General features: G+C 42.0%; 1 protein-coding gene across 2 annotated transcripts in view; it reads left to right on the top strand.

Annotated features, from left to right (window-relative positions):
- Positions 1-14,905, top strand: part of DENND1A (DENN domain containing 1A) — a 373,522-nt gene that overhangs the window by 350,598 nt on the left and 8,019 nt on the right. The window contains exon 21 of one of the 2 annotated variants that reach the window (XM_074973358.1): positions 13,275-13,403. The exons of the other annotated variant lie outside the window; for it this stretch is intronic. Coding sequence (XP_074829459.1) covers positions 13,275-13,403 — 129 coding nt within the window. The remainder of the gene's footprint in view (positions 1-13,274; positions 13,404-14,905) is intronic. 2 annotated transcript variants of the gene reach the window in all.

Here is a 14,905-nt window from a genome sequence, read left to right as displayed (position 1 = left end):
AGACTACAGGGATAGGATAAAGGAATTAGTGTAACCACCATGCATATTTTGTAGGAAGGATTACACATTTTTGGATTAAGCTGCCTGACATCATTCAATGTGACTTGCTTCTAAACTTTATTTACATTTCATGTTGCAAAAGAATCAAAACAATATGAGATCAAGAAATTTAGTTGAAAAAGCTCACCAGTATTTTACACTTATACCCAGCAATTAAATACAAATTACCATTTTTATTCTAAATTTTAGTTTTTTGCAGTTAGTTTGCTAGAGATTCCTAAAAATTCAACCACTGAAACTGAACAAATCACTAAATTGCTGTATTGTGGAAATGGCTGTGAATGCAAACAATATTGATGACTCTCTGCAGCCTTAAACTGACCTGTTCTTTAGGCATGTGCACTAACAAAGAATTACATTTTGGCATTTCACTGTAAGAGGTTTTTTTTTACATTTTAAATGACCAGCAGGAGCTTAGGGCTGGGAAAGGAGTAGCTTCTAGTGCCAGTGACATTTGGTGTGTGGTGCCAGTATTTTTCTGAATCTCTTTCTGATCTGTCCCATCTTCAGTGTTTCTCCGAATCCAAATGTCATGTCACAATAGCAGTTAGATGTATTTTCATTCTCTCCTGTCATCAACTTTAGCTGGCAGGACAAACTTCTGCAAACATAGGGAGCCTCTGGCCAGCCAGTTAATACTACAATATTATAATACACCAGACACCTTGTAAACGTTATTCTAACAAAAAAATGTTGGCATTGGAGAGATGAATGGGAAAAGAAAGAGGAGGCAGATGCAGCTCTCAAGGTGCTGTGACAGAAGATGGAAATCTTCACTGAAGAACATGGTATGTGCGGCTCCTGAGCATCACCCCGGGCAAGATAACAAATCAGGGAGGATTAGCTGTGTGGTGGTGTCAGAAATATATAGTATCTTTTGTTTAATAAGAAAGCTAATGTAAATGGCTTGAGACTTTGAAGTGTGGTTGGGCAGGTGCCTTTGAACAGGAGGGGACTCATTAATCCTGACCTCCCTCCTCACTATTTACCCCAGAACAGCATTTTAAATAATTGAAAAACATTTAAAAGAATAGCTGACCCTAATTAAAGAGAGGACCTTAAGACCGTTTTCTACAAGCCATTCTCTTTTGTATTTCCGAGGAGGGGAGAGTGCTCCTGTCTCTCTCTTAAAGGAAACCACAAAGATAGGATTTGTTTTTAAAAGCTACACTGGTTTTCTCTCTTGTTTTTGGCCCATTTCTCTGTATTGTATTCTGCTATATCATTCTAATACACAAAGAAGAGTTCCTTGCTGGGCAGATTTCTCTTGAGGCCAGATGTAGGCAGAGTTGAATAGAATACTCTTTTACCCTTCACCTGTAATTTACCTCTGCCTTTCCAAGTGATACAGATTTGACTTCTGTTTATCTCTTCAATGACCAGTCAGGTTGTCCCTCTTTTGTAAGGGTGAACTCTTGTTTTACCTGGCAGTGAAACCTAAAGGTTTGCAAGCACCAACAGGAAATTATTTCCCCGCCTCTACAGAGGCAGATTCCATTTGGTGCTCTGGTCAGTGCCTCCATCAGCTTCATGAATGGGCTGAGGAGGAAATGAATAGCCTGTTAATGAAACTTACAGATGATACCAAATTGGCAGAAGTTGCAAACACCATTCAGGTCAGAGGAACAAAAACAGTGGGACCCAGACAAGTTAGAAATGTGAAATGGAATGTAACAAAATGAGATTCAGCTTTAAAACATGTGAGGCTTTTGTCCAGATATCATGAAAAATGCAGAGTCAGTGGGTGTGAGTAACCTGTTAGGCAATAATGCCAACGGAGACTCAGAGGACAGCTAATTAGATGTGAGTTTGCATAGCAATATGGCAGCAAAACAAGGCCAGTTCAGCTTTGAACTGTATGTGCAATAGCATCATACACTGAGGCAGCGGGCAGGAGCTCAGTGTGTGATGGTGATGTAGCAGCAGCATGCCTGAGTTGGAACTGGGCCCTTTCTCTTACTGTACAAATACCAATTGCCACCTTGCTTGTGGAAGTGACTGTACAGCTCGTGGGGCCACTTGTGTTCCACCTGTAAGCACCAGGTATGGTTTATCTTTACTGCTGCCTGGGGACAGGAGAGTGAAGAACCCTCTTCCAGGAGAACAAATGAATAGTCCTATTTTGTCAGACAGCTGCTCCTTAAGCGGTGATTGTTGAGTTTCAGCAAGAGAAGCCCCACCCTCACTCTCCCCAGAGTTGAGACACTGGGGACAAGTCATCCCAGCAGCATCAGGGGCAGCACGTTGACAGCCTCTGGAGCCCTGAGGAAGCCGTTAGTTCCAGATTCCGTGAGCTGTTTTGTGTGATCAGGAGACTGGCTGTTAGGTGGAGGAGGCAGGAGAGAGGCGTCAAAGAGCAGAGGGCTAAGCAATCGGAAAGGCCCAACTGCCCCATTATAGCTCAGGAACGTCACAACATGTGCTGTGTAATTGGATAGGCCTTCTCCCGCCAGGACTCGCTCCTGTCCTTAGCAGGAAGGACAGAAGAAACCCTGGGGTCCTAATACCCTTGCAGCTCGATGTGTGCCAGGCATCCAGGGGGAGGGGCTTACGTAGGGGAACAGCCTGTCATCTGAGGGCCTTGTAGGGATAAGTCAGGTGTGTTTCTAAAAGAACGAGGAATGCTCAGTCAGAGGGATGACTGAGAGTCGGTGGGTGGGTGGGAGCAGGCAAATAAATACGTTGCTATCTGAAAACAATAGAACATGGACGAGTTCTCCCAGGGGGAGAAATATCGTGGGAGGCCAGGCGCTGGAGTTTGTTATGGGCGATGGGGAACTTTTTTTTAAAATAATGGTTGGAGAAAATTCTTTAAATGTTTCAGCCAGAGCTATCACAGTGTAACGCTGTGAAACCACCTGGTGCTGTTCCCCATCCCCTGCCACCCTGTTCTTTGCTACACTCACTTGTTGTGTTTCATCTTTAAATGAAGGTGTCAGCTTTTCAGGTGGGATCATGCAGTCCGGTAGGTGCACAGAGAGCTTCACACAGTGGGGCCCTAGCCCAGATGGGGATCTTTAGGTGCTACAGTGTCACCAACAATAACTAAGAATCATTCCAAGCCTCCTCAGAGTGAAAGTGTTTCTAAATTTTAGAATAACTTCGTTCTTAATGCTGAGCAATAAGCCATTCCCGATAGCAGAGTGACCCTTCCACAGCAGCATCTTCCACACAGGGTGCTGCATGCATCCCCCATTGGTCTATAGTCTGCATCATGCTGCAACCTATAAAGTGAGAGTAGGAAGGTGTGAGAGACACATGAGGAGCAACACAGATAGGAAGAGAGAATATCTTGGTTTATGGGAAGAAGGATATTCGTGCAAAAGGATTTACATTTCCTCCTGATCACACTCATAGCAGTTGAATGTTGCCACTCCTTTTGCCAGGAGCACAATGCAGCCAGCGATCACATGTGCTCTTGGCCCAGCTTGTGGTGAGAGTGTTTCTGATTTTATGTTTTCCCTCCTTCTGTTTCATAGCCTTTCACCAGTTCTGCTTCCTGGAGAGCTTCCCCATCAGACGAACCCTTCCTCCCTCCCTGGCAGGCCTGCTGCATGTAATGCTGACTTTGCATACGAGCAGAATTGTGATCAGCAGGTTTCTAACATGTTTGGAAATGGAGATTTTGCAGTAGGACCTGCAGTAATAATGCTCTGTGTTTCCATGGGGCTTTTCCCTGGGGCTTTTCCATGGGAAGGGCAGAGTGTGTTTTGGACATAATAATGAAACAAAACAAACCTGAATCAGAAAAACCCACACTTTCAAAGCCCCCGATGTTTCCTTTCCCACCTCCATGATGTGTGCTCATAATTCCTATTGGCATTATTGGGAGTGACGTGGGTCTCTGACAAATAGACCCATTTTCTTCGTTTCACAATGTAATGCACATAGTACACTTCAAAACCCTCCCTTTCTCTAATGCAGACCTGATCCTGAAAGCCCTGGGTCCCTTGCCTGGGGAAGCTCTGGGGGATCAGGTATTTGGTCCATTTGCTTCCTTCCTGCAGGGCAGAGCCTGGTTTATTCTGTTTCTCCTCTGTTTGGGTACGTGCATTGTACTGAACAGTCTCATCAGACTGACACTAGAACAAGCATCCTCCAGACCGTGCCCAGAGATCTGTACACACACAGCTGCTGTTAACATGGTTGGTTTGTTAACAGCCAGAAATCCTGTAACACTGACATCGGGATATAAAACTCCCCCTAAAGACTGACTCTTATCAATCAATCAATCTGCCTGGCCATTTATTTGACCTAATTCTAGTCCCTTGTTCACTGGAAAATGTACACAAGTGGGAATGGAAATCTTTCTCCCCGTAACTCCCTAAGCACCAGTAGCCTTCCCTGATGAACTAGAACAGAGCTGCACTTCTCAACCTGTGCCTGCCTCTCATCCCACTTCCTCCATATATGAAATGCAGCTATACAGAGCTAGTTACATTTCTCTTACTCCATTGGGAGAGCGATACCACTTTGCCAAGGGACCTGCAGTCAGGATTAGGAAATGGACCAGGAGACCAGCTGGCTTCCTGCATTTTTTTTCTTCTACCAATTAAAATTTTATTGTAATTGTTTTACTTTTGTAATGGCTGCCAATGCCACTTGGCAGCAGATATATTTCTATCACTACCCACGGGGGAAAGTTGGTACTGTGCATTCCCTTCTGCATTGCTACTAAAAAGAAAGAAAAAGGAAGGCCCAAATCAGCATAAGAATAAATGTCTGTATAAAAGTGGGATGGCACACCTGCTGCGCGCTGCATCCCGGAAGCAGCACAACAAACCTGCAGAATCAAACACACCCACCCACCGCTAAATACACACACAGAATGATGGCCTAGAGCTGCTGCTAATTGCAGATCAAAACAGATTTCTGTGAAACCTAGTCCATATGGTTGTGGTTTTTTTCCTTAAACAGGACTTGACCAGAATAGCATTGAATTGCACTAGTGCTACGGCGAATGGTTTACTGAACAGTGAATCTCCTCAGATGCTCATATGTGGAAGGTCTTCCTAAGGAGGAGCTTGTGTTCAGTGGGAGGTTTTGTACATTCAGCACCACTAGCCTAGTGGTTCTGAATTACTCCAATTGGGCTAAGGGGCATTTTCCAACATCTCTAAAATACCAGCCCAGTCTATGGGTCTTGCATCCTCCTCCTAGCTGGAGGAGACCAAAAAACACAAAAATGTGACCTCAGCTCTGATAAAGGAGTATAGCAAATATGAATCTCACTTGGCACAATCTCCTCTGAAGTCGTAGCACGGCATCCAGTCTCTGAAAAGTCAGTTGCCACTCAGGCATCCTTTTCCAGCCATTACATTATCAAGGCCACGTATTTAACATGGAGATATGTACTGCCGCTGGTTATGTGTATTCGCGCTTTGCCTGCAAGAGCAAAGCTTGTTATTTCCCTAGGGCATGTTTTTGTTTTCCAGTGGATCATTAGCTAAAATAAAAAGCATTGAAGGGTTCTAACTGGAAGGTAGTGGTGGCACCTCCCAAAGGCTCTTGGGTTGTTTCCAGCATGGCAGGCCGTTGTTATCCCACATATATTATTATTAGAATTTGTGGGGAAATTATTTTTTCACCCATGAAAAAGTTAGTGAAAATGATTTTTTTTCAATAAATTGATTTTTTTTTTGAGATTTTCCAGATTTTTATTAAAAATCCCCAAACTGAAAAATTTCTGGTTTTCAGCCACTGAAAACCTAAAGCTTTTTTATTTTCAACAAAAAATTCTCCAAAATTTTCATCAAAAAAAGAATCTTTGGACAGAAACAATCTTTTTTTTCTTTGAAAAAAAATCTGGTTAGTTCAAAAAGCCAATTATCAAAAATTGTATTGATGGTAAATATTTAACCAGCTGTTATGGACTCTTTAGCATTGTCATGCTTGACTTGGTGGTAATCCAAAAGGAAAGCTCTGTCGCTGGAATAAAAAGCAGAAGCTGGCCCATCTGAGTTTCCCTTGACCCCAGTAAAGAAACATAAAACACTTGATCCTTATACAGCACTTTTCATCTTCAGAGTGCTTTGCAAACATTCCTCACAATCCCCACCAGATAGGAGCAGTGCACTGCAAGCAGGGAGATTCATGCAGAGAGGTTGCTGAGCTCATTTTCAGAAGGGCTGAGCACCTCGAACTTGCACTGATTGCTCAGCGCTTGGACAATGAGGCCATAAGTGACTTGTCCAGGGGCCATACAGTGAATCAGCAGGGAGGCAGAGCCAGGATCAGATACCACTAGCTCATGGTATACAAGAACCCAGGAAGTTTTGGGTCACCATCCTGTGCTGAGACAAGTAATCCATGATGCACTCTAAATGCTAACCTAGATTTTCATAGAAATAATTGAGGGATGCAGCTGTTAAAATTCATGTTTGTTTTAAAACCTGATTCTATCCTGGTTATCTCTATCTCTGACCCTACAGCATGGAGAACTGATGCTAATAGTTATGGCTCTGTGTAGGCCATTTTTATTGTGTGTTAGACCTGTTTTGCATCCAACTAACCTACCCAGATTCCCTGTTAAGCACACAATGGGCTTCCAGGGAGAGCTCCAGGTTCTGGTTTCTTCATGTTAAATATTGACTAGCTGGCTTCCAGGGCACTCAGAGTGGGTAGAAATTAAAATGGAAAAGCAGAGGGTTAAGCTCACAATTAACAGCAAGTCGAAAGGCTCTTGAGCAGGCTAAACCAACATCACCGCACCAGCAGCCATTCATTATGACTTTCCAGAAATTATGCAGTACTCACTATAGATACACTAATGACTTTCCCATGTACGGTATGAATGAAAATTGGCTGCTGTGTGATAGTGGGCTCATTACATTGAAATTAGCTTGAAATCAGCATGATGGCTCAGCTAAATGGTGGTAGCTTATCAAGCACATTTCACTTGCTGTGGCCAGCTTCCTAGAGCCTCTGCCACCTAAAAATTACTGTGTACGGTACAGAGGTATCGCACAGCATCATTGTAAGCAAGAACATCTATTGGGGAGGTTGTTAAGCCAGCCTGTTTCCTAACTGAGCAAATGCAGCTGGCTCAAAAATGAAATCACTGCAGAATATTGCAGAAAGATCTGCTACATGTTGTCCTCTTGATCTTCATGGGGAAAGGCTGTCATGGAGGAAGCTAGACACAAAGAAGGTGATGCCTTGAAAACCGAAGCCAATCATGGGACTAGCAAATCAGGAGCAAGGGTGACTGGAGCACAGTCATCCTTTTGCATGACTTGCTATAGTTGTTAAGGTTTTAGATTTGGGGGATGTGTGTTCCCTGTCTGTGCTGATGCAGAGACTCGCTTTTGTGGAGATGGTGCCGTTCTGCCAAGGTTAATGATGGGTTAACTGTGCTGCTGTTATGCCAGGTCATTCTAATGCTGCCCTTAATGCTAGTGTGCTTGAGAAATACTTTCAAATGTTCCGTCAAGCGTGCTGTCTAAGGAAAAACCGTTCCTGACTCTTACGTGACACATTGTAACATTCGTTGCTCCCCTGTAGCACAGATGTTTATAAGTAGGAAAAGGAGTGCAGGACAAAGCTGTTTGCTTCACACAAGTGAGTATTGATTCATCAATGAAACTGTGTGAATTCTGAGGTCGGTTGCCCAACACGATGAATCTGCAAAGGTATTTGAAAAAAAGTGGGAAGGAGCTCATGATCAAAAGAGCAAGGTTTTTTTTTTTTGGTTTGGTTGTTTTTTTTAAAGCAAATTGGAGGAAGAGAAAATGGCACATTGAGCCCTGATGCACATTTAGACTAAGATTTCCAAAGACACCTGAGAGATTTTTGACACTCAACTCCTCAGAATTAATGGGAATCGGGCACTCGGATCCAAAATCTTAGTCCTTTTTTGTTCACATCCTCTAGAGCGTCAAATTCCATGCACAGCAAGCCTCAGTATTTTGTGGAATATGTGTAATCTTAACAATGAAACTTGATGGTATTCTATATTTTATATTTTCCTGTCCAAATTCTGAGTTGACTCCTGTAAAGCAAAGATGGTTTGGAGACCATGGCACTTATATTATGACGTGAAGTCATCTGTGAGAAGAGATGGCTTTCTCTGGGACTCCAACATGGCTGTGTCAAGTTCCAGCCAAAACTCAGCATCTTTAAACTTAAAACTAAAACATCCTTAAAACTTGCCTACTGGCATTTTTCCTCTGTCTTATAGAGAATTATGGAAGTCACTGGTATGTTCATTGTATGTTTTTGTTCCATGATGCCAGTCTCGTTTAGAAGGCCAGAGAGGAGTGGTGGCACTGAGAAGGTAGGCCATATGGGTTTGATAGCAGTATGGGAGGATGTAGATGCAGCCAAGGGCCCTTCTCATCCAAAACTCCAACATGAAAGCATAGTCTTCCAAAGATCCCCTTACATCCTGATGGTTAGTGAGGCAACATGGTCTAGGATTCAGATTGGGTCCAATTCCTGGATCTGCCACCAGCTTCCTCTGTGACACTGGGCAAGTAACTGAAATTCTGGGACTCAGTTCCTCCATCTAACATACAACCTGCCTTTGTAAAGAGATCTGATCTCTGCAGTGGAAGTGCGCTCTGTGCAGGCTAGTATTGTTTGAGATAAGCAAATAATGTTAAACTAATAATTTATTAGACTCTTGCCTGTTAATTGTTAGAGCAGGTACTGACTTTCTTCAGCTTATCCCGATTAGAAATTACTTGGCGACTTCTAATATTTCCTGCTGTAGATTGAGTGTGAGCAGTTCACTAAAAATTTACAGAATTCAATTTGTCAGCTCTCATTGGATGTGCAGGTCACATGGTATTGTTTCCATTACCTGATTGGATGAGTGTAACTCTTAGAATCAGATTTCTAGGGTGAATTCTAATGTTTGTCAATTAAAAATGTGCCTATTCACTTAACATTCGATGCTCCTGGGAACATTCCCACCAATAAACTCATGCCAAGATGGCAGAAGCTAATACAAAAGAAAAAAACAAGCAAATACTGGAATTTTGTTCGTGGTACATACCCGGGCCTAATGATTTTTCATACTCTACAGGAAAGTATTACAGGTGCTGGATTTGTGCTTTGTTCTTAGTGAGAGAAAAAATAGGGATTTCCCTAGTCTCTGGTCTCCATTTCATATTGGTAACAAACACTCCACAAATCCAAACCCCTTATTCTCTTCATATTTACTACACCTAAAAGGGACCAAAACCCTTAATTCCCTCGAGCAGTTGCACAGCTGTTCCAGGAATCAAGAAATATGTGAAATTTGGGATGCCCGGTGCATGGGAAAAACAATACAAGTGGGTCCACCCTGCTGTACCTGTACAACATGATCTGTATAATCAGAGGGAAAAAAACAAAGCACCTACTTTAATATATAAATTAAAGTTCCCTGTAAATTAAATAACCTTTTAAATGATTATAGAATTCCCTTCATTAATTCCCAAACCCCAGTGCTCAGTGATTTTCTATATTTTTAAGTACATTTAGGTGTCAATTAAATTTGAAATATCTACATTTGTCAGCATTTCATTTTTGGCCGGTGTGATGTGCTGCTGATTTGTCCATGCATCCTGACACATGAAAAAAGCTCCCAAGATGCAGATCTTCCTCATTAAAAAATAAATCCATACTATCATAATGGTACGCAGAGCCATGGAGCGCATCCCTGGCTTTATTGCACTGTGTTTCTGACATGATATTTTAAAAGGAACAGCCACAGCTGTCAGTACTGTCATATGCGAGTGCTAACTGAAGACATGTTAAACTAAACATTAGAAAGAGATCAGCAAGTCATCTGCATGGTAACTCAGCTAAGAGATTAGGTAGGCAGGAGCTGGTGCAGTCATGTGGAGATGATGAGGGTTGTCGCTGTGACGGACAGGATCCTTTTTTCCCTCTAAGACTACAGCATTGCCTGCCTTGTAGCTGGGCTTGCTGTGACCTGCCTTTTCAGAGACAGCTCTTTGTGTATGAAATCCTAGCAAGTAGTGGGTGGTAGACTGCAGGATCGTCGCTGAATTGGTTTAATGAGGGAATAGGCACTCTTTTTTTGATTCTACTGCCTCAAGCTAATAAAAAATTTAAACGTGGACATTTTAGATTGTTTGTCCCTTGTCTTTGACAAAAATCTTTTATGGAACTACAGCAGCAGCTGAATTTAAATAAGTTTTTATTATGAAATCCCACTTTGTCATGTAAGGTGCCTTAAAGCGCAAAAAAAAAAAAAAAAAAAAAAAAGTGCCTATTAACTGGCATTATAGCTTCCATCTTATTAATATTGATCTCCACTGAAATGCAATTTATTAGTTGATCCACCAGTCTGTCTTTTGAACTACCTCTTTCAAATTAGATATTCCTTCATGGTGAATTAATTCCACATTTAAAAAAAAATACTTGAATTTAAACAGACCCTGGCCAAACAAAGGAGGTCATTAGTAACACTTTGGAAAGGAACTGAACTGACTTATCTGAAATTCACAACCTCCAGACTCTAACTGCACATAACCAAAAGGTTGAATTCCTGAGCAAAAATCTGTGGAAATTCCAAGTTTCTTCTGATTTCTGTGAAACTCTAGTAGGTTTGCTGGGCTACTGTCAAGTGGTAATTCCCATGTATGAGAGAGAAAAGGAGTGTTTATACATAGGTCAAGAAAGGATGAAGCATTTTTTAAAATGTTTTTGACTATAAGAGTCTTTGTTAGCCCCTTTTCTAACCTTAATTGAAATGTTCTTGCATATGTAAAACTAGTGCCTGGAGGAGTTTTTCAAACATTTTGTAGCAAATGTAGCTTGCTTCAGCGCCAGCACTTGGCTTTCCCTGGAATGTCCATTACAGCATGAGGTGAGAGGAACAGCTCATGTGACCATTCCAGTTGGAGTAACACAGACTACAGCATAATCTGATCAGCTGTGCCCACCCCAGCCCCGGTTACTCTGGCCTAATTGTGAGTAAATGTTTATCACAAAAATCACAGTGGGCATCTCAAACCCTCTTGAGTTGTTGCCCACAGCTCCCAACTCTCTCCCTCTTTTCGACATGCTCTTTCAGCCCATCTTTCACAATAGTAGTCAGGACAACAGAACTAAGAAAACACTGAAGACTGATCTCAAACACAAGAGCCACCAGGCTTTAATATGCCTGTGCCATAAGGCCAACAAGTCTTCCCCCCCCCCGTCCTTATTTGGGTCCTCTTCCGATTTCAACATATTAGCCCACAACATAAACTCCTCTAATTTAATGTGCAAACGTGGTTCCATCATCTACAAGATAAGAACCTGCTCCTCACTGTACATACTGGGCCCAACTCTGCATCCGCTGAAGTAGTAGGGGAGTTTTGCTGTTGACTTCAGTGGTAGCAGGATCAGGTCCTTGTCTTTTGATTTTCGATATGGCTTTGTGCTTCTGATAGTGTATTGCTGTTCATGGAGATAGCTGGGATCTTACTCAGCTGTGTACAGCAGATGAAATGAATGTAGTTGGGCAGAGACCTCATGGGGATGGCTGAAAATGACGCATGCTTTCATAACCCTCTATGATTTATTTTCCCTTCCCTCCCCTTCCCCGCCTTTCATTGTTTAAGTCGTCTGGGAATGAAAAGCGGGCCCGAACACACTGCTGTACGATAAGGCTCATGAGATTAAAATGCAGCGCTCTATGGTTAATAGTTTAAAATTGAATCTATTTTTTAAAGTTTCTATTTGGGACTTATTAGTTCTTTAAAATGCTCTAAAAATATTTCCAAGAGTTCTTATGTTCAATAAGTGGCTTAGCCTTCCAGAGAGGAATGACAGATTTATGCTGTACTACATACATGCACTCTCTCCTGGTTGCTGCTAATTTTTCATTGCTCTTTTCTCCTTTGCATCCAGTATATTTCCAACATGGGCGCACTCTGCCATCTCCTCCACTTTTCAACTGAGGATCACTCTGAATGTTTAAAGCAGTAGTATCCACTTCCATTTGCCCTGGAGCACATTCAGTAAATCATTTCTGCTTTACACTGAAAAGAATAATCTAGCTTCTTTAAGATTAAACAAAACAAAATAAAAAAAGCAACTGACAGCAACAATTATTAATGGAAAAGTATCCACAAAATCAGCGTCCCTGAAATACCTGTTCTGTGTCCCATTCTCAGTTATATGCTTTCTCTTTCCCCCCATGTCTTCTCCTTACTATACAGATAGCCAGCTGTACATATGCACACCGAATTATGGTGTTTTCTTCATTATGGAACTTTGTCATTGACTTTAGTGGGCAAAGGATCGGACCTGGAGTTCTGATCTGTGTATTGTTTATTATATAGTTTGTGTGTTTATATGCCTATCGTCAATCTATGTATCTACAAACACACAGAGACATAGATATAATGTATGTTTACATGTAGGCACAGCTCATAGGATCAGCTGGACAAGACACATATTTTTATAACAAATAAATGTTTAAACAACGTCTCACAGATAAAAAGACTCAGTGTAAAATCTTACTGGCAAAAACTTCATACCACCATCTCCAGCAGAAAGACTGTGTATGTATTACAGTATATAACTAATGGGGGAGAGGGTAATATTTCATGTAGACACGTACTATACAGTATGTATATAGTACATACACCCCTTTTCTAAAGCAGCACCTGGTAGCAACAATGCCTCAAATCGGAGCAATTTTAAGACCAATATTAAGACATTAGCAGGCAGCATTTCTGGAGAGAGCAAGGTGTAGGTAAGTGGTGCAGCGCTTCCTGGTACAATTAGTTGTGTGGCTTTGGGACAAGGAGGTTTGTCAAACGTTTTGTGGATATTTGTCCCTCTTTACCCACTTGAGCAGTTCTCTTCTGCTTATCCTGCTTGATATCTCAACCTGTGTGTCATTAGATTGTACAATGAAGCTGAGAACAACTCAAAGGAATAATTTGGAAGGAGGTCAGATTGTTGGATGGGAATTGTGGTGGGAAGGCTGGTTTCCATCCTGGCTCCTCTTACAGTGGTGATGGGTCTGCAGGTCCCAGCACCTTTTCCCAAGAGGCAGCAGCACTGGATGGTCTAGAAAAACAGTATGTTCAGCCTGCAAAGTTAAGCTGCACACTTACCCCATTGAGTCATCCTGCACTCAGGCGCTGGAGCAGTCAATTGAGTTCAGAAATTACTTAGAACCTGAATTGCTTGGTTTTCTCTTCTCTCTGCAACTTTGAATGTGAAAACTTGATAACTTCCTTTTCTCTTCCTGTTTCCTTCAGCCTTGTAAAGCCCATGCGACACTATACAGTCTTCCTCTCTGAGGACTCTTCTGGTGATGAATTTCAGCAGGAAGAGGATCCTGTCTCTGCCTTCTCTGAAAACTTTTTCTTCTCTGCTCCTTTTGAATGGTCTAGTCTTTATTCTTTCATTGTATTAATTCAGGCTTTGAACGGCGATATCTGCACCAGTCAAGGCTGCCTGCTTCTATGCTTGGATTTTTAAGAGTTTTTAAATCTTTTTATAGCACTTGATGATTGTATTAATATTTCTCCTGCTTGACTGTTCTGATTCTCTGAGGCATGCAAGAGCATGTGTTCTGCATGAAGCACTGTGTGATTTGTTGCCCACAATGTGGGTGCACAACTTATCATGTTATTGGTGACTTGGGCTGTGTGGGAGGTGACCCTCCATTTAGCTCTTCCTTCCAGTGTGTTGCTTTCCCCTCCTGTTTTCCTGCTCAGACCCTTTGCTCTTTTGCATCCAGGGCTACTTGTATGTTGTGAGTTGTCTTGTAAGCTTCTTATGCTTCAGTGCAGTCGTCAGCCTCCTCCAGTTCCACCCTCTTATTTCCAGCATCTCTGTTACATCCCATACCAGGACCTCAGTGGCTCCTGGAGGAGTACCCCTCAGGTTCCTCCCAAAGCCAGAGGATTTCCAAGGCGTCTCAGTGTGCAGTGTGACCCAAAATTACACAGGAAATAAAACAAGTAGTTAGTTGATATTGCTTATTGTCTGTGCCCTTAATTGAACTCCCATTTTATTAACTTAATGTAAAGTACTTCATGGCAAGAACTTTTGACTTTACTCTTTATAAATTCCATTTTCAAATACAGTCCCAGAAATCATTCTTCATGATGGTAACAGCTACAATGCTTTGGGTTTCATAAATCAATGTGCAGTTTTATTTAACCTTAGAGTGCGTGAGTGAGTGTATGTGTGAGAGAGAGAGATACCACATGTGTACTTATTTATCTGTAAATAGTAACTGCTAAGTTAATTCCCAAACCTCTCTAACACTTTTGAGCCCAATTTTCAAACAAAGACTCCTGCAGAGGATGTCTAAATCCTGAACTTAGAGGCCCATATCAACATTTTGGATTATAAATGCTTGTTTGAGGCACCTGTATATTGATTAGGTCATCAGCCATAGGATTTTGAAATCCTTCAGAAGCACCCACGTTTGAAAATTGGCATGTCTGTCAGTTTCCATGAAGTTGGTCCACAGAACAGAATGAAACAGACCTATATAAAGTATTCCCACGTCTTCAGAATTGGAATAATCAGGCAGAAAAAAGCTCACATGGGGTGAAGTGCAGACTGACTTGTAATACACACCTCTAGTTGTCATTGGCACTCTGAACATACCTCTCGGGAGGGCAGTGAGCGGTAAGGCCGTGATCCAAGAGATTGATCCTAATGGGCCAGTCAGACCAAACCTGAGGTCCCCCCTTCCTCCCCCCGCAAAAAAAAGTTAATTCCTACAAAATACTACACTGTTCATTCTTGCAACTCCATGCAATTCCTGGTTGTGCCCAAAGCCTGAGGATGAGGTGTTGAAATTTTGGGAGGAAGCCTGTTCTTGGACTATTTATGTCTGCTCCAAGAGCAGGAAGTGCCTGAAATATAGACA

Source organism: Natator depressus, chromosome 16 (assembly GCF_965152275.1).
Source record: "Natator depressus isolate rNatDep1 chromosome 16, rNatDep2.hap1, whole genome shotgun sequence".
Taxonomy (NCBI): Eukaryota; Metazoa; Chordata; order Testudines; family Cheloniidae; genus Natator; species Natator depressus.
This window is presented reverse-complemented; position numbering and strand designations above follow the sequence as displayed.